The sequence below is a fragment of the Anabrus simplex genome, chromosome 6 (genome assembly GCF_040414725.1).
Source record: "Anabrus simplex isolate iqAnaSimp1 chromosome 6, ASM4041472v1, whole genome shotgun sequence".
Classification (NCBI taxonomy): Eukaryota; Metazoa; Arthropoda; class Insecta; order Orthoptera; family Tettigoniidae; genus Anabrus; species Anabrus simplex.
In genome coordinates, this window is record NC_090270.1 from 202,207,871 (window position 1) to 202,229,049 (window position 21,179).

Here is a 21,179-nt window from a genome sequence, read left to right on the forward strand (position 1 = left end):
GCGAGAAAGGTATAATTTCACTACTGGCACTTGAAGTGTGTTTTCATCATACATATAGTATGGTTAAGTTAGGATACGTGACGCTGTTTGAATAAGAAAACTGAAACGTTTGCAACAAAATGCTATCGATCATCATCGGTACGGTATAGTTTTCTCACTTTGTGCATTTGCGAGCTCTCTCGTTGACATTCAAAGGCGATGTTGGAGTTTATTAGTAAAACCCACTGACTGCTGTTCTCTAAAGAAAATTCAAAATGAAAGAGGAAAACACGTTTTCATATTAAATGCATAAATAACGTGGCCGATAGCAGTTGTTAACTCGTTAAAAATAAAGACTGAAGTAAACGATATCTTAATTTTAATGTTATATAAGGAAATTAAGTAATAATGTGATACACCTCAAGATATGGCAGAGTACATCACTGATTTCAGAGGATATTTCATATCTTCTCACATCTAGTTACGGCTATTTACGTGTAAATTTTTTGCGAGGAGGTTATTTCTCTACATGCGTTTCAAATATGTTTTCATGATAGACTGCATATACGGTTAGGTTAGGTTACGCTGTTTGAAGAAGAAAGCTGAGGTGTTTGCCACAGAAGTCTCTGGAATGATACCGTATTTCCCCGAATCCAAGACCTTTTTTTCCCCTCAGAATCTCATGCGAAAACTCTAGGGTTGTTGCATTCACGGCCTAACAGTAAGTTAATGGATACCACTGGCAACTACCGTGGTAACCACGCTGCTTCTTTTCACACGTGCACAGAACTCGTTGACAATAAACGACCGCCTCTTTACTATACATCGCTAGCCGCACAGAGCCTGTGTGTTTCTCAGATCTGCAGAATGGCATCAAAGCGTGCGACCCTTCGAATTCTTAGAAAAGCCATGGCTATTCAGTGGCAGAATCATAACGCGTCTATTGTACTTGACGCTTAGTAAAATTAAGGTTTATAGACAGCAGGAATATTTTCGTGATGGATAGTCGTATTGTAAAGATACGTGGAAAAGGTATTGCCGGCAAATTTTCAACGGGTTCTAGTTGATATTATGATGCCAATTATAAGGTAATGTTTATTAAACACACGATAATGTGGAATAATTGTGCAGCCGCAAGTAAATACGGCATAGGCCTAACTAAAGCCAATATTTGGCGTTAGCATGAAGACAAAGAGCTAAAAAAATGCGTACTGTACGAAAAATACATTCAGTGGTGCAACAAGGACGCTTTAAAGAAGTCGAAGATGAAATTGTGAGGTATGTGCACGAAAAACACAAGGGCAGAATGGCCATACCGTGGCGGCAATAAACTCGTTCGTTGACTTTCAACGTTCGCTATTAGGCCAATACATCGCTAGCCGCTGAATTTGGCTGAACCCGACAAGTGAGACGTGCGTGTAGCGGCAGCCGGTTATATCTAATGCTGCATAAAAGTAACAGTTTTATAGACAGCAAGAATAATTTCCTGATGGATCGTTGTATTGTAGAGACGCATGGAATAGGTATTGCCGGAAAATTTTCAACGAGTTCTCTTCGGTATTATGATGCCAATGTTGAGTTAATGGTCCTTAAACCCGCGGAAATAAATAATTGTGCAGCCGCCAAAAATAAAGAAATATGGCGTGACGGAAGTCAATGTTCGGTATCTAAAAATAGTCAAAAAATGCGTAGGCCTACTGTAAGACAAGGCATTCATATGATTTTACAAACTTCTTTTTGAGCCTGATTTAAATTTTTTGAAGGGAAAAGTGGGGTTCATCTTGGATTCAGAGATATACGGAACTATATTTTTTTCAGAATGAAATTGAACATACACTTTCACGTAGTATCGGATTACGAAAAATAACAAACAAGTAAGCTGTAGTGTGGATATCATCTACGGAAACGCAAGTTTTGAACAAACCGATTGCCGTTTCATACCGATTTTAAAGTGCATGAAGGGTTTTCCGACTTTTATTTTAAAAATCGGATATAACGACAATCTGTTATAGCGAGTAAATTTTTTGCTGTTATGAATTCTCTCTATAACGGACTTCTACTGTATATTCTTCACTACAACAATTAGACAAAATCCTTAAGGCAAAGCAAACAGAACTCAGACTTCCCTATTTTTTTAATATGACAATCCCATCTTAATTTTTCATCTGTATGGACACCTAGAACTTTTGTGGTCGACATATTTTCAGTTGCATTTGCATTTAATATAAGGTTGCAAATTTTTTTCCAGTTTTGTCATGGTAGTTAGATGCCTTGAATTCCATGTATTGGGGCTTTTTTAGGTTCGATGTCAATTTGTTTTTCCTGAACCAGGATTCTAACCTAGACAGGACTGCATTTTCTGCAATTTCTATAGGCATACGGTCAGGATTATTAATAATTATGTTTGTATCATCAGCATACAGAACTGCATTTTCTACTTGATTATTCTGATCATCATTCACATAGATCAAGAAAAGTGTCCCGTTACGTAGAGCGACCCGTTACAACTTTGATAACGGCAGCAATATTAAGTATCAACTAGCTGGTACACAAATGAGCTAGTTAAATAACACAAACTGGAAGCGTAAACATACACCACAAAACACCATAATCAAGAACAGAAAAGGTCTTACCTGTAATGATGAAGGGTATCTTAGCAAACCGTGGAAAGGATTAAACAAACCTGGTATGGAGATATTAATTTATTGAAAGAAAAACAACCAGTATTTACTTTAAACAAAAATAAAATGATTTATTAATGAGAAGTTAAATTGAAATTTAAAACAACGAAAGCGTCAACACAGGAAAATGAATTAATGCAAAAGTTAAATTAAGATAAAATGATTAACAGTTATTTAACATTACTCAAAAGGATCGATCCGACCTAAGTCAAGTAAAATCTAAGAGGCCTCAAACACTAGATGAAAAAGGAAAATTGAGATAAATTTGTTCTTTAATAATATTTTAAAAGGTGCAACCTGAACCACGGAGTTCAGCCCAACAGGAAGAAACTTCAACAGCACAGATCAAGTAATCGGAACTATGCTTCATTCAAGGAGCAAATCAGTGGAAAATAAAATAAAATACTGCAACCACAGTATCGACATTGCATTAAAGTAAGGGAAATAAATATCAAAATAGGAACGCCACACGAGTAGGTAATCTCACAGGCCACCCGAAAATTATCATCCAGTCTTCTTCCAACCTTTTTTTCCCCTTATTTTTTTTTTAAACAATGAACAATAACCAGTCGTCATGGCAATGAAAGGCATGAATCCAAGCGTAAATAAGTAACCATGCAAACAAGCCCGATCAACAAGGAGAAAAACATAACTCAACGAGAAAGAAAAAAAACGAGGGTTCCAGAAAATTAACATAAGATCAAGAAAACTTGGATGAAATTTCCCTCCTTTTGGTCGGAACTCATATGATTCGACCTTTACCTTAAGGGGTGCCTTGATACAGTTTCAAACAAAGTACAACATATTATTACAAATGTTCAACGTATATAGAAAATAAATTAATAAATTTAGTTTCACCCCAAGTATAAGTGCACTACAGTACACTCACAAAACCAAGATCCAAACAGTTACAAGGAACCCGAATTATGTTGATATTTAATAATAATTATAATTAATTTTTTCCGAGTTGGAGAACCAAAAATTCAATTTAGAGTTCCACACACCAAAATATTCCAGTTTTTTTTAAAACAGTTCCATTCCACAATAAGTCCCAGTACAGGAAGAAGCGAAGGAAATCATTATTGAAGATGAGGCGAAGCGCCATTTTTCTACTTACAGTACATGATGTATTACATGTTATAAACCTCATTTTAGGTCCGTATTGAAAATTTTTTAACAGTTCAACAATAATAAAGGTGTTTTAATTTATTCCACCTATTCAATACTTATACTTTCACTTATAGTTGTTACATAATTAAATTCTTAGTTACATGGGACATGTTTCACCCTCAATTAAGGGCATCTTCAGCCTAAATACAATAATCAAAAATACAACTAAATTAAAAGTGGAAGTTAAATACAATCATCAAAAATACAACTAAAATAAAAAGTGGAAGTTAAAAGTTTAGTCTGTTATTAAAATTCGGAACAATAAAAATGTGAAAAATGATAAAATAAAAAGATGCTAATGGAAAACTGACTTATGATTAAACTATAATCTTGTCGGAGACTAAAACTTCTATTAAAATTCTAATTAAAACAGTTCATATAAAATATTGGAAAATCAAAGTGGTAGTAATAAAAAGCCAACGACATGAGGGCGTGTACACAAGCATAAACTTGATTGTCATGAATACAATCTTTTCAAGGCCGCTGATGAAATTCGTAGCAAGTAAGGCAGAAGCGTCTATTGAAAAATTGAGTCTCTGAGACTCAGAGCCAACAGACGGGCAGCAACCAACTCAACAGTAGTTAACAAATAACAATTTCCACTTACATAAAATTTATTTCTGCATCTGTTGACATTTTCTGGCAACGATTCAGCCATTTTATTACCTACCGGTGCTAACGGCCTCTTACAATTTTTCAATAGACGCTTCTGCCTTACTTGCTACGAATTTCATCAGCGGCCTTGAAAAGATTGTATTCATGACAATCAAGTTTATGCTTGTGTACACGCCCTCATGTCGTTGGCTTTTTATTACTACCACTTTGATTTTCCAATATTTTATATGAACTGTTTTAATTAGAATTTTAATAGAAGTTTTAGTCTCCGACAAGATTATAGTTTAATCATAAGTCAGTTTTCCATTAGCATCTTTTTATTTTATCATTTTTCACATTTTTATTGTTCCGAATTTTAATAACAGACTAAACTTTTAACTTCCACTTTTTATTTTAGTTGTATTTTTGATGATTGTATTTAACTTCCACTTTTAATTTAGTTGTATTTTTGATTATTGTATTTAGGCTGAAGATGCCCTTAATTGAGGGCGAAACATGTCCCATGTAACTAAGAATTTAATTATTAACAACTATAAGTGAAAGTATAAGTATTGAATAGGTGGAATAAATTAAAACACCTTTATTATTGTTGAACTGTACATGATGTAGGAAAAAAATTAGGATATACACCCTGGTGACGCTCCCGAGATGAATAACACCGAAAAATGAACTGAGGGTGTGAGAGAAGGAGCCCTCTCACAGTTTTCTTCACCCATAGTCCATTGCTCCAGGTGAAATCTTCACTTTCACGAGACACGTGCAACGCGCGTCCATCTTCAACTAGACACAAGCACAAGAATAACTCTCTCACCTTGGCCAAGGCTCAACAAGGCAATGTTCTCTCCGTGACGAGCTCTCATTGGTCAAGGAGCGGAGCATCGTAGTTCAAGCTCTCTGCACAGATGTCAGTACATACAAGGAGCCTTTCTTAGATCAGATCATCACACAAACTAAAGTGCCAGCTCGGAGTAGTAGTTAATAATAAAACTAGAAGTAGTAGAGAAAGGCGGCAAGGCGAATACAATAAAATTAAGGTTGTAAGATACCAATTTCCACGAGGGTTAGCTCAGGTCCAAAAACGTTAGGAGGGAGAAGACGAAAGAATGTGACACCTCGGTGTCAAAAAGAACAGGCCCCAAAATACTACCCTGCAGAATACCTTAAGTCTGTTTTTCACCTGAGAGTGATATGCCTCATTATGCCCTTTATTGTTACAGAGTGTAATTTCAATAAACTGGGATCGTTTATCCAAGTATGATCTAAACCACTCGTTAATAATTCCTCTAACCCAAGTCTGATATAATTTTTGCAACAGCATTTCATGATCACCAGTATCAAATGCCTTTGTAAGGTTAAGAAATAGTCCTATCGCAGTTTCATCATTATCAAGAGCATTTACGACAAGCTGTGTAAAAAATGTGATAAAGCAGACAAAGTACTTCTGCCAGCTCTCAACCCATGTTGTACATTATTTAACAAGTTATATTTTATTAAAAATTTAGTAAGCCAATCTTTCGGAGCACATTCAGATATTTTTGAAATAACGGTCAGTATTGATATTGGTCTGTAATAATGTAAATTGTATAAGTTTCCACTTTTAAAGACTGGGATAATTTTCTTTTCTTTTAAGAGATAAGGAAACTGTCCACTAGAAAATGAATCATTGATGAGATAAGGTAAAGGATGTACCAGATAAGGAGCACATTTTTTAATGAATTTTGTGGGAATTTCATCTACACCTGTGGAAGTTTTATTCTTCCAAGACTGTATGATTTTAAGAACTTCCAATTCTACTACTGGAGTTAATTGCATAGAAGTTTGGACAAATGTTGGGAGTTAGGGTAATACATCTGATTTATTTACAATTTCAAGTTTGTGTGGTAAGGATAGAAAGAAATCATTTGTATAATTAGCCAAAGGATGAGGGTCATTCATTTGTATTCCCTTATCATTTTTTATGGCAGAAACTTTATTTCCAACTGCGTATCTGTTGGTTTCTCCCTTGATTACATTCCATATGGTTCATGATTTATGACACGACTCAACTTCCTTGTTATTGTGCATTATCTTAGTCGCCCTAAGAACTCTTTGATAGACTGATTTGTAGTTTGTAACATGCAAAAATCCAGGTCACAACTCTGCCGTGCTAATCTACTCAGTTATTTACATTTTTGACTTGAAATCCATGTACCCTTCATGATCCATGGCTTTTTTGAAGTTTCATTAATTACTGCAAGCTTTTGTGCAAAATGTAATTCAAATTGCATTTTAAAATGCTTAAAAAGGTTCTGTACTTTTGGACAATGCTATGACCAAATGTTGTTAGAATCCAGGTCTGAATTTTAAGACTTTCAATTAAACTGCCATCTGCAGCTGCAGAGAAAGAAAAACGAGTTAATTGTGCTTGCTTCATTTTGGTTGTGTTAACATTCTCAATTTCTAGTTGCAAAATTTGAGCATGATGATCCGATAGTCCCAAATATATATTGGATGCTTGCATTTTAGAACAATGGAAATTAATACAAATGTTGTCTATTGTTGTAGCTGAGGTGGCAATTACCTAGGTGGGTGTAAAAATTAAGTGTTCTAGATTACAGCTGTGAAGAACATGCAGCAGTTGTGATGTTGATGGAAGGTTTTCTTCAGCAAAATCCATGTTAAAATCACCACAAAGTATTACTTCTGCACTGCTATTCCTACCGAAAATGTTATGAAGGACTTCATCTAATTTTCCTAAGAAAATCTCAACATCGGCATCCGGTGAACGGTACACGGTTAACACAATTACTCTTTTACCATAGGGAAGCTTAAATTCCACTGAATTTAGTTCATAATTCTAAATTAGAATTTGCACTTCAAGATCCTTCCTTTCTTTACATTCAATTCCTGACTTGGAAAAAAGACAAACTCCCCCATGCTCTTTATTAACCCGACAGTAACTACTTGCCAGTTAATAATCTTTGATATTAATGAGTTCAAGTTCATCATTAATACACCAATGTTCATCCAAACAGATAAACATAACATCCTGTGTTGTTGTTGTTGTTGTTGTTGAGTCATCAGTCCATAGACTGGTTTGATGCAGCTGTCCATGCCATCCTATCCTGTGCTATCCTTTTCATTTCTACGTAACTACTGCATCCTACATCTGCTGTAATCTGCTTGTCATATTCATACCTTGGTCTACCCCTACTGTTCTTACCACCTACACTTCCTTCAAAAACCAAGTGCAGAAGTCCTGGGTGTCTTAAGATGTGTCCTATCATTCTATCTCTTCTTCTCGTCAAATTTAGCCAAATCGATCTCCTCTCACCAATTTGATTCAGTATCTCTTCATATGTGATTCGATCTATCCATCTCACCTTCAGCATTCTTCTGTAACACCACATTTCAAAAGCTTTCTTTCTGAGCTAGTTATCGTCCATGTTTCACTTCCATACAATGCCACGCTCCACACGAAAGTCTTCAAATACATCTTTCTAATTCCTATATCAATGTTTGAAGTGAGCAAATTTCTTTTCTTAAGAAAGTTCTTCCTTGCGTGTGCTGGTCTTCATTTTATGTCCTCCTTACTTCTGCCATCGTTAGTTCTTTTACTACCCAAGTAACAATATTCATTTCATCTACTTCCTTTGACTTCATTTTCTAATCTAATATTTCCTGCATCACCTGCCTTCGTTCGACTGCACTCCATTACTTTTGTTTTGGACTTAATTATTTTCATCTTGTACTCCTTACCCAAGACTTCGTCCATACCATTCAGCAGCTTCTCGAGATCTTATGTGGTCTCAGGTAAAATAACAATATCATCGGCAAATCTCAAGGTTTTGATTTCCTCTCCTTGGATTGTGATTCCTTTTCAAAATTCCTCTTTGATTTTCTTTACTGCCTGTTCTATGTAAACATTGAAAAGGAGGGGGGACAAACTGCAACCTTGCCTCACTCCTTTCTGGATTGCTGCTTCTTTTTCAAAGCCCTCGATTCTTATAACTGCAGATTGATTTTTATACAGATTGTAGATAATTCTTTGTTCTCGGTATCTGATCCCAATCACCTTCAGAATCGTAAATATCTTGATCCAATCAACATTATCGAATGCCTTTTCTAGATCTACGAATACCATGTATGTGGGCTTGTCCTTCTTGATTCGATCCTCTAAGATCAGACGTAAAGTCAGGATTGCTTCACGTGTTCCTACATTTCTTCTGAAATCAAAGTGATCTTCTCCCAACTCAGCTTCAACTTGTTTTTCCATTCTTCTGTAAATAATGCATGTAAAAATTTTGCAGGCGTAAGATACTAAACTAATGGTGTGGTAGTTTTCACACCTGTCAGCACCAGCTTTCTTGGGAATAGGTATAACAACATTCTGCCGAAAATCGGATGGGACTTCTCCTGTCTCATACATCTTACACACCTTGCCATGCTGCTTTCTCCTAAGGCAGTCAGTAATTCAGAGGGAATATCATCAATTCCAGGTGCCTTGTTCTTATTTAGGTCTCTGAGTTCTGTCAAACTCTGACCTCAAAATTGGGTCTCCCATTTCATCAGCATCAACAGCCTCTTCTTGTTCCAGAACCAAAATATCTACATCTTTACCTTGGTACAACTGTTGGATATGTCCTTGCCATCTTTCTGCTTTTTTTTCTTTCCCTAGAAGTGGCTTTCCATCTGAGCTCTTAATATTTATACACCTAGATTTCCTTTCTCCAAAGGTTTCCTTGATTTTTCTGTATGCAGCATCTACCTTTCCCAGGACCATACAACCTTCGACATCCTTGCACTTCTCTTTCAGCCATTCTTCCTTGGCTACCTTGCACTTTCTATCTACTTGATTCTTTAATCGCCTGTATTCTTTTCTGCCCTCTTCATTTCTAGCATTCTTGTATTTTCGTCGTTCATCAATCAGGTCTAGTATCTCCTGAGTTATCCACTGATTCTTAGTTGATCTTTTCTTCCTTCCTAACATCTCTTCAGCAGCCCTACTGACTTCATTTTTCATGACTAACCACTCTTCCTCATATTGTGTTTCCTTCAGCCTTTTCATTTAGCCCTTGTGCAACATGTTCCTTGAAACAATCTCTCACACTCTTTTCTTTCAACTTGTCTAGATCCCATCTTTTTGCATTCTTTCCTTTCTTCAATTTCTTCAACTTCAGATGGCATTTCATGACCAACAAGTTGTGGTCAGAGTCCACGTCTGCTCCTGGGAAGAAGGTTTTGCAGTCCAACACCTGGTTTCTGAATCTCTGCCTAATCATAATGAAGTCTATTTGATACCTTCCAGTGTCTCCAGGTCTCGTTCACGTATAGAGCCGTTGTTTGTGGTGTTTGAACCAAGTATTGGCAAGGACTAAATTATAATCAGTGAAGAATTCAACTAACCAAGTTCCTCTTTCGTTCCTTTGTTCCAATCCAAATTCTCCTACTGTATTACCTTCTCTTCCTTGGCCTACCACTGCATTCCAGTCTCCCATTACAATTAGATTCTCGTCACCTTGTACATATTGTATTAAATCTTCTATCTCTTCATATATTCTTTCGATTTCCTCATCATCCGCTGAACTAGTAGGCATATAGGCCTACACTATTGTGGTGGGCATTGGTTTGGTGTCTATCTTGACGACAATAATTATTTCGCTATGCTGGTCTTAGTAGCTTACCCGCTGCCCTATTTTCTTACTCATTATTAAACCAACTCCTGCATTTCCCCTGTTTGATTTCTTGTTGATAATTCGGTAGTCGCTTGACCAAAAATCCTGTTCTTCCTGCCAACGTACTTCACTTATACCAACTACATCTAACTTTAGTCTCTCCATCTCCATTTTCAGATTCTCTAACCTACCACAACGATTCAAACTTCTAACATTCCACGCTCCGACTCGCAGAATGTCAGTATCCATCTCCCTGATGATTGCTCCCTCTCGTGTAGTCCCCACCCGGAGATCCGAACGGGGGACTAGTTTACCTCCGGAATATTTTACCCGGGAGGAAGCCATCATCAGTACACCATTCATAGAGGGCTGCATGTCCTCGGGAATTAGTTACGGCTGTAGTTTCCCGTTGCTTTCAGCCGTGTAGCAGTATCAACACAGCTAAGCCATGTTGAGTGTTATTACAAGGCCACATCAGTCAATCATTCAGACTGCCGCCCTTGCAACTTCCGAAAGACTGCTACCCCCCTTTCGATGAACCATTCCTTAGTCTCTCTCAACAGATACCCATCCGGTATGGTTGCACCTGCGGCTCGGCTATCTGCTTCATTGGGACATGCAAGCCTTCCCACCGCGGCAAGGTCACATGGTTCGCAGGATTGAATTTAAAATTACTTGTAATTCTAAAATTTTATTTTTGAGACATTGAATGTTCTGATGAAATATTTTGAACTGCCTATTCCCACCTTCCAAATCATTCTTTAATTCTGGACTCACATTCTGGATTGAAATGTTATTGGGTCCAGAACCTAACACATGTTTCCTGGACTAGGTAGTTCTAGGTCAGTCTTTTCCTGATCTTTTCTTGTAATGGTGTTACTTATTAACTTGCTTCTCCATTACCCTTAAACCACTGGCCAAAACCAAAATGAGCCTGGGTAGCTCCAGCGATCCCAGAACTAGCTGGAACGAGTTAAAGAAAGTATTTAATAAATAATAATAATTTTGTGTGGCTATTTCTAGCAGAGTGCAGCCCTTGTAAGGCAGACCCTCCGATGAGGATTGGCGGCATCTACTATATGTAGGTACCTGTGTGTTATTGTGGTGGAGGATAGTGTTGTGTGAGTTGCAGGGATGTTGGGGACAGCACAAACATCTACCACCCGAGCCATTGGAATTAACCAGTAAAGGTTAAAATCCCCAACCTGGCCGGGAATTGAACCCGGGACCCTTTGAACCGAAGGCCATTGCGCTGACCATTCAACCAATGAGTCAGCTGTCTAATAGATGAATGGACTCCATATTTAAACTTAGTTTTAAAAAAATTGTTGAAAATATCTGTTTACCATGTATTAAAAGTAATATACAGTATATCCAGGTAATTTATTTGTTTTCTTTTCCTTATGAAATAGAATTGGGAAAAATTATGCATCAGTTAATTTATTCAGTCCATCCATTCAGTAAAGTATTAAAAGATATAAATGTTGGGAAATATTGGTATAACAAGTGATACCGCTATGCACATGTGCATGAAAGAAAGTAAATAATTTAAAACTAAGATTAAGATTAATATATGAGCTGAAATTTTTTTAGGTTCCTGGACTGGCTGAAAAGCGCCCTTCAGTTCTCAAAGGTGATCTCATCTACGTACGTGTCCATTATCCTGATGATAGTTTAGACTCAGCCGAGTATGAGGGTTGTGTTGTTGAAGTGCTGGATACTGCAGTGTGGATCTCTGCCTTCCACCCTGAGTAAGTTCTGCTGTTTATATGATAATTTTTGTATGTGTAAGATACTAAGTGTTCATCTAAAACGTCTTAGAAGCTTTGATATGTTATTAAAGTAACTGAGTGAACCCATAAATTGTAAAGTAATATTGACGTCAAAGAATGCAAGATAACCTTTTTTAACATTCCTATTCTTCATTTTCATTTATCCTTTGTTCTAGTCTTTTACCACTTGCATCAACTTGGTATTATTTCCTGTGTTTCTCTGCATTTCTTTCTATCCCTTACTTTTTGACAGTGTGTTCTGGATCCCACAAATTCTATGCATTCTTTGCATTGTTATTCATTGTTAATTAATCTTTGTAATGATAGTTACAGGTTAAAATTGTGTTTATTTTAATGTGCATCACTTGTAAGGTTTCCTTGTGTGATTAGCAATACCTATGCCCTCCGTTGAGAAGACTTCCAGGAAGTGTAGTGCATTTGTAGCATTATCTCACAATATTTCCATGACAGAAAGTTAGCTACTAAATTTGGTGTCATTGTAGGCACTCTAAATAGGATTATTCAGCAGAACAAACACTTGCTCAGTTTCACCAAAAGGAATGGAAAACTGTTGCAGGAAAAGGGAAATGTTGCCAACTCCTCAGAAGCAGCAAATTAATTCCCAAGATGACTTCTGTGGACTTGGCTTGTGAACTCTGAGAAAGGGGAGTGATTCAGCATATTTCTAATGTTTGCTGTAAACATCTGGCAGCTGGAAGGAAAGCCACAAACCTCAAAAGAAACACACTCTGACAAGGGGAGTGTGCAGGAAACTTCTGCTGTGGGCATGTATAAGCAGGATTGGACAGTGCCACGCATGAAGTACCAATCAACAGGATGATGAAATCTGACCAAACTATCCAAATACTTGAAAGGAGAGTTATTGTTGGTAAGCTGGAGAAAGGGTTTCCTGACGGTGACAGAAGTTTTGACTCCTTGCCATACTTCAAAGGTGAAGAAATTCTTCAGCGAGAACAATATTTGTGTCGCCAGACTGACTGGCTCAGATGGTTGAGGCACTGACCTTCTGACCGCAAGTTGGCACGTTCGATCCTGGCTCAGTCTGGTGGTATTAGAAGATACTCAGATACGTCGGCCTCCTGACGGTAGATTTATTGGCATGTAAAAGAACTCCTGCGGGACAAAATTCTGTCAGCTCAGAGTCTCCAACTGTCCCAAGTAGTTAGTGGGATGTAAAATTAATAACATTATTGCTAATTGCTTTATGTCGTGCCAAGACAGATAGATCTTGTGGCGACGATGGAACAGGAAAGGCCTAGGAATAGGAAGGAAATGACCGTGGCCTTAATTTAGGTACAGCCCCAGCATTTGCTTGGTGTGAAAATAGGGAAACCACGGAAAACAATCTTCAAGGCTGCCGACAGTGGGGTTTGAACCCACTATCTCCTGGATCCAAGCTCACTGCTGTGCGCCCCTAGCCACGTGGCCATCTCACCCGGTAATAACATTATTATTATTATTATTATTATTATTGTGTCCAGGGAACTCCCCTAACATCAAACCAAAAGCATACTTATGGGCTATTTATAAAAGAAGAGTCACAAAACTTCACTGTTCTATGAATATACGAGGGCAAGTCAATAAGTATCTGCAATTTTGCTCTAATTGTCTCAACGGCATCTACGGCGGAGAAGGTGAACTTCGGTACAGTGGAGATGGCAGAAGGGGCAAACCCGTAGCGTCTGTACTCCAGAGGAGCGGCTACGAAAGGCGTCTGTTCCCATGTTAGGGGCGGCCTAATTTTGAACCTGGCAGTAGGTATAAAATGCCTTTGGGTGTGGCGAGCCCATCGTAACAATAGCCTATATGGACAAAGCAGATATGGTGCCTCGGAAAAGGTTAGGGCATCCCCTGCTAAAAGCGACGCGCAGCTCTTCAGGTGCTGGGGGAACTGTGAGAAATGGGCAACTGGCACCAAACTTCATCAAGATTGCAACAGCAAATGTCCTGACACTGACAGGAAAGACCAAGGAACTGGTTGAATTTATGGAAGAAAAAGATATAGCCATACTTGGACTGTGTGAGACCAAGAAGAGGGGCACGGGAAAGATTCCTCTGAAAGAAGGATACAGGCTGTATTACAGCGGAGGACCTGCAGCAAAGAATGGAGTGGCCATCATACTTAGAAAAGAAATCCAAGAATAAGTGGAATATACAAAATCCGTCAGCGATAGGATGATGGTGATGAGACTCCACTTTGAAAATTGTGTGAAAGATCTATTTCAGTTGTATGCCCCACAAACGGGTTGCATGGATGAACATCTGGAGGACATTTTAGAGGAAGTGGAAAGACAGATAGAAGATAAGGAAGTGATATTGATGGGAGATCTAAATGTACAAGTTGGAATGGAAAGACAAGGAAAGGAATATGTTGTAGGGCCCTTTGGATATGGAAAGGTAAACCCAGAAGGCGAGGTGTTGGTGGATTTTTGCATGAGGAACCAAATGATTGTTGGAAACACCTGGTTTAGGAAGAAGAACAGTCAGAAGATTACAAGGTATGGTTTGGGAGACAGAAGAACAAAGACCATGATTGATTATAACCGGAAGAACCTTTTAGATGTTACAGCTATGCCTGAAGAAGCCTTTTGTGGAGATCATAGAGTTGTGGTAGGAAAACTGAAAGTGCGAAAGATTGAAAAACCCCCATTAAGAAGAGAGAAAAGAATTAAAGTATGGAAGTTGAAGGAGAAAAGCATACAAGAAGAATTTCAAAGGGAAATAATACCCTTGGTACCCAAGACGGAGGTGGGAAGTGTTGAAGATGAATGGAAAAGATTTAAGGAAGCACTGATTGGATGTGCAGAAAACGTAACATCAGGAAATGTGAAGGACAAAGAGACACACTGGTGGAATGATAGGGTAAAGATTAAAGTGAAGGAAAAGAAAATGGCATGGAAAGCATGAAAGACTGAAGAAAGTAGAAGGAAAATATGTGGAGGCAAAGAATTTGGCCAAGAAAGTAGTGGAGGAAGAAAAGAGGAAGAGCTGGGCCTTATTCACACAGAAATTGAGAGATGATATGCAGGGCAGCAAGAAATTACTGTATGGTACCTTAAGAAACAAAAAGAGAGATCATGTAAGCACCAGATTTGTGAAGGATGAAGACAGCATAATATTAACAAAGCCAAAGGAAATAAGGAATAGATGGAGAGAGTATTTTCAGAAGTTGCTGAATGTAAGAACTGATGACAGTCATTCAATGGATGACCAGGAAAAGGCAATTAGTCGATGAAGAAATGGATAAAGAAATTACAATGAATGAAATTGAAATATCAGTAAGAAAGATGAAGAATGGAAAAACTGTTGGAATAGATGAAATTTCAGTGGAGCTGTAGGCCTGCAGTGGACATATCGATTTCTCAGGAATGTCTGGGAGAATAAGACGGTCCCTGATGATTGGCAAAAAGGAATAAGCATCCCAATATTCAAGAAAGGTGATAAAGTTTTGAAGAACTACAGGGGAATTACTTTAATATCCCGTGTTGCTAAGATAATGAAGAGGATACTGGAAAGTAGGATAAGGTTGAGGGTTGAGAATCAGATACTGGAAAATCAGTTTGGTTTCAGAAGTGGAAGGTCAACAATAGAGCCCATTTTCATTATGAGACACCTAATGGAAAAGCAATGGGAATACGGGAATGATATGGTGATGACATTTATGGACATTGAAAAGGCATATGACAGTGTCCCCAGGACTAAAGTTTGGGACAGTCTGGTGCAAAAAGGAATTGGACAGGGACTAATAAAAATTATCATGGCAGTGTACAAGGAATGTTGTTGTTGCGTGCAAACACGAGTTGGCAGGACAAGTTGGTTCAAAATAACTAGTGGGCTGAGGCAGGGAAGTGTTCTATCACTAATCCTGTTTACAATAGTAATGGATGACATCATGAGAACAGCAAAAGCAGAATATGGAGGAAGAGAAATGAACATGTTGTTATTTGCAGATGATATTGTGATTTGGGGAGAAGACGACAGGAAGGTTCAAGAAGAGTTGGATGTGGTGAATGGGAAAATAGAAGAATGTGGGTTGAAAATAAGTGTTGAGAAGAGTAAAACCCTTGTTATGACTAGAGGGGAGAAAGAAGGGAAAGGTCATATAAGACTTGCAGACAAGCCCCTGGAAGTAGTGGAAACATTTAAATACCTGGGGAGTGAATTAATGGAGAATGCTCGACTGGATGCTGAGATTAGCAAGAGGATTCAAGCTGGAAGTTGTTTCTATTATAGGGTAAGAAACATGTTATGGGACAAAGTTGTACCAATGGAAGCAAAGGAAACTATGTACAAGATGTATTACGTACCCATAACTACCTACGGGGCAGAAACTTGGACAATGACAAAGAAGGATGAGAGTCTAATACAGGCAGCCGAAATGAAGTTCTTGAGGAGTATGTTACAGAAGAGTAGAAGAGACAAAATAAGGAATAAGAAAATCCAGGAAGAAATTGGAGTGGAAAAAATGGTTTGGGCACATAAAACGAATGAGTGATGAAAGAATGCCAAAAAAGGTGATGGAGATGCAAATGCAAGGAAGGAGAGGCCATGGACGACCACGATTGAGATGGATGGACACAATCCAACGCAGTATTAGAGGAAGAAACCTGGACTGGGACACAGTGTTGGAGGAGGAGTGGTGGAAAGACCGAAGAAAATGGAGAGGAACCATATTTGCCCCTACCCAGCTACAGCTGGATAAAGGGAACTGATGATGATGTCTTTAGGTTGACTCTATGGCGTTGTGTGCTCCCCAGCCGTTAGATGGCACTGTTGTCTACGTGTTTGGTAGGTTTGAGCATTATCAGATCAGTACACCTTGTGCTGTTTTAAAAGTAATAAACTTCATTGTAAGGTTCCGTATTGAGTTGAGACTATGCTTAAAGTAAATACAAAATTTTATTTTAATATTCCACCTTCTCAATACTAAAAAATCATTTGATGTTTTTACAAAAACATTACAATGACGTTAAAAGGTACTAGTTTCGGTCCATTGTGGACCATCATCAGCCTAGCCAAATTACAACAGTAAAAGACATAGCGATAAAAATAGTATGGAGAAATGAGAGAGGATCTAGAAGGATGGGATGGTGGTGGAATGACAGATAAAAGTGAAAAAACCGTATTTGCGAATAATGGTAAAAATAACAGAAGTGTTCACAATGACAAGTAAAATCTTGTGAAGTCACGTAAAAACTCTTGACGAGATAGTCTTTGGTTGGCAGTTGCTCCTGTGTTGCACGATTGACATATATAACTACGTATATGCTTCTAGAAAGTTGTAGATGTAAGTTCCACTTTTGCGTAGAGAGAAGAATTGTCCGATGAGACTAGCACCAGATTAAAATTGACAAAGTTGAACCTGTTCTATGGTGGAATTAAAGGCTTTCTGTGTTAAACAGAAGTAGTCGCAGTTCAATCGGGACCCCAATGAACCTTGCGCTGCGTGGAACAAACTTGCTGGATTGAATGCATTCAAAACAACACCGGCTTCAAATGAAGATAGTTAAAAACATCATTAGGTTCTTCTTAGTTGACTAAAGGTTTGCGTATATTTTGTTGTTGAAGTGTGGGAAAGTCAGTTGTTGGTTGAATGCGCAACGGTCGAAAATGTTGTGCAGTGCAATCGGTGTTTGAGCTGTCCTACATGTGAGGGAAATCTTGAAAGCTGTTGAGCTGTTACCTAATTGTTAGGAGGTTTGTGGAGCACTGGCTGTCGAGCGAGCCGGTGTTGTTTTAACTCTGTCTTAGCACAGCCTCATTTTATAATCAACAAAAGCTGTTCACTTGCACTGTGCACTCCATTCAAATAGAGAGTGACCAACGGAGTTAACTACCTCATGAATTCTAGGGCGAATTATTTTGGTTGGAGCCAAATTACAAATAGACAAATTGGAATGTTTTACTTCATCAATTTTAACAATTATAAATAAGTGTACAGTAATTATAAATTGTGTTTTCTTTTGCCAACATTTGTATATACTACGTAGAACTACCATCGAACTCAATATCATATAGACTTTGATTACTTTCATTTTTATACTGTGCATATGATGGCCTCATTTTAATATTATGAAACCACAAGCGTATTTTACTATGTGTAACTAGTCTATTGTTATTTCGTTTAGGATAGGACTTTGTACGTGTTTTTTAATGTATTCTTTCTTACATATTATGTTCATAATTTCCAACCAGACGTCTGGTTTAATTTTGAGGTGCTTTGATATGACTGATGATGCCCCACATGGAGGGCGAAACATGTCTGCATTTTAACGATGTTTAACTAAAAATGTTAACATCCTGTGATGTATTGAATAGGTTGGAGTCAAATAAATTTTCGCATAATCACGCGGCCGCTTGATTCAGTACTATATTAATCTATGCATTGGCTAAGTAATGGCATCTAAGTGCATGGCTGATTAACACGTGGAGCATGAGTTCATACTATTTTCAGTAGGCTTATCAGAGATCGATCGTCTCACTCACATACTTCCTGTGAGGGAATAGAGATGTCTAATTTTTAGCCTTGTAGCCTCGTATAGCAACTGTCGGGCTTTGAGACAATAAGTGTTATAAGCATACCGTGGGACTAGTACTGTATTGCGCAAAACATGTAGAATAAGCAGTTTTGTCCAATTGCATCTCCTGATTTTTCCTGATTTTCATATCAAAATCTCATGATTTTTGGTTTTGTAAAGTTGGCACGTATGCTATCATGTTCATTAAAACACTGTTTATTAAACATAAAATGTGTATCCTTTGAAATTATAAATTAGATCTACTGTTAAAATACACAAATTCATAAAATACAAAATTCTTAAGTGAACTATTTCACTACTATGAGAGTGCGCATAGGCACTTGGGTTCTCGGTCCTGCCCTCAGAACTCGTGTGATGTTCCGTGCACCAAAAAAACTCCATCAGGTTTAAAAGTGATACCAAAGGAATTTAAAACTTTAGAACCAAAGGTTACAGTAACAACTTAGGAACCACACATAAGCCCAAGACATGACCATGCAATTACTTCCATATAATGGATATGTACTGTGAAGCGGCAGTATATCCAGTTCTAAACCTATTTCGTAAATTAAGATTCCTTTAGTTCAGTGAGCTAGCCCCATTCTACTGGAAACAGGCAAACAAAGGAAAATACAATGACATGACCTTTGAATTACGATTTATATGATAAAGTTACCTGCTCCCAAATAAAAATGCCCTACAGCAATGAAAAGTGCTATTTTGACTGAATTAAATAATTGATGATGCAAGAGTGTTCTATGTAATACCTGCAAGAGAAAAGTTAAGACATAATAATGAAAATAAAATTTACCTTATCCCTATCAGGCTTCACTTCTGTATGAGGCGTAAGCTTGAACAAACGACGTCCGCTCTGACTGAGAACCAAGATGAGAATCCGAGACTATAACTTCTGTCTTACGATATGAACCCCCAGTTTGTATGTGACATTCTTCCAGAACAAAGGAATCAAATAACCAATCAGGTGCAGAATTTGACAGAGCATTGTTTGCATTTTCTTGGATGAGGGTGGAGCATTTCCAGTACACACTGATAATGACTAGAACAACAATGTTCTTCCTGGCGTCTTCCCCATGCTCTCTCTGATTTTCTCCAGTACACCAGAAACAAAGGTTCCTTCTGGCATTAGTGAGATATGAGAGCCAGGGCTGTCATAGGGTGTTCAATCAATCTTCATCACTGATTACTGGGAAGAACCAAGATTCTGTTTTCTTTTTAATACTAATAATTTGTATAACAGTGATGCATACAGTGATATACACGTACAACACCAAAGATAATATTACATGCATTTTATAAACTGGTACAGACACTACAAATGAAAAATCATTCTCGCCGCCATCTGTGGAGTCCAAAATCGAAACAATCTCATGCTTACTGACTCTCTTTTTAGATATGTCATAAAATAACTCAGTAAATTGCAAAAAGGCTGGTCTCGAAACTCAACTTAACTCAACTGAACACGATCCCTTCTAACTGCTTGTAATAAGCCATAATAAATGAATGAATGAATGAATAAATAAATTGGTTATAAAATGAATATAGGTTTTAAGTTATTCTGCCTGTTGTGTATAACATATTGCCTTTATTATTAAATGTGGTGTGGTAGTGATAGGGTCTTATTTCATTTTATCTAACTGTCTTGGTTGTCCATTATTCTATGTACTGTGTCACCCAGACCACTTACTTCCTTTGCCATTTTAAAGTATGCTGGTGACTTATTCTAAATACTGTAAGGATATTGTCACTTTTTATGCCATTCTGTTACTCATTTAAATATTATTATTATTATTATTATTATTATTATTATTATTATTATTATTATTATTATTATTATTATTATTATTATTATTATTATTATTATTATTATTATTATTATTCTGCTGCTTTTGAGTGTCTTGATGCTGCAGAGTCCATGTTTTAGATGCTAGAATGTAATTTTGCTCAATGAAATGTGTTGTTTGATTTCAACCCTAGAAGCTTCATGTCAGCATTAATGGTGTCTTGCTATTGCTGTTTTGGTTGATGCAAGTGTAATATACTGATATAACTTGAAAACAATATCCTTTAACCCATGGGAAAATAATTCAAGTATTGAACTTGAATTATTATTATCATCATCATCATCATTATTATTATTATTATTATTATTATTATTGTTGTTATCATCGTCATCATCATGGCTTGTAATGTATGGCTATGAAGTGTTTTCATCCATTTAGTATTATTATTTACGTAGTCGGATGATCGCATTGTTTGGGAGGTTATGCCAGGAAACGTGTACTGTATATAGATATTTATATGAGTTCAGTTAATGTAAGAACCTGTATATAATTTATTATTACCTGTATACATGATCTGTAATCCACTACGGTATTGTGAAACACACTGTAACATCCAGAATGATGTATCTTTGACACTAGATGATGGTAGAATATTCTGTACATTATATCTATGTATTAAGCACTCTAGAATTTGTGAGAAGGCATTTTGTAACTTATCTTTCTAGAAGCCTAGCCAGGCACATTTATAGGAAAAGGAATTAGTTATTGGAGTAATTTATCTAAGGAGATGTTTGATCTTCATTTTATCCCGCTTCAAGCGGGGTCGATGTTTTTGGCAAGTCTTTTTTACTTTATCCTATCCCATACATCATCTTCCCCTAACTTCTTCTCCTTCAGATCCACCTCCTTCTTGGTCTCCCCCAATTTCTAGTCCCATCCACAGTCGTATCCATCACTCTTCTCCCTT

General features: G+C 37.4%; 1 protein-coding gene across 8 annotated transcripts in view; it reads left to right on the top strand.

Moving 5' to 3' along the window:
* The window catches only part of LOC136876309 (putative helicase mov-10-B.1), a 481,476-nt gene that overhangs the window by 169,053 nt on the left and 291,244 nt on the right, over positions 1-21,179 (top strand). For all 8 annotated transcript variants that reach the window (XR_011018462.1, XM_068228374.1, XM_068228371.1 and 5 more), the window contains one exon: positions 11,693-11,850. Coding sequence is in view for 7 of the 8 variants with exons in the window: in XM_068228374.1 (XP_068084475.1) it covers positions 11,693-11,850 (158 nt within the window). In the remaining variant the exon portion in view is untranslated. The remainder of the gene's footprint in view (positions 1-11,692; positions 11,851-21,179) is intronic.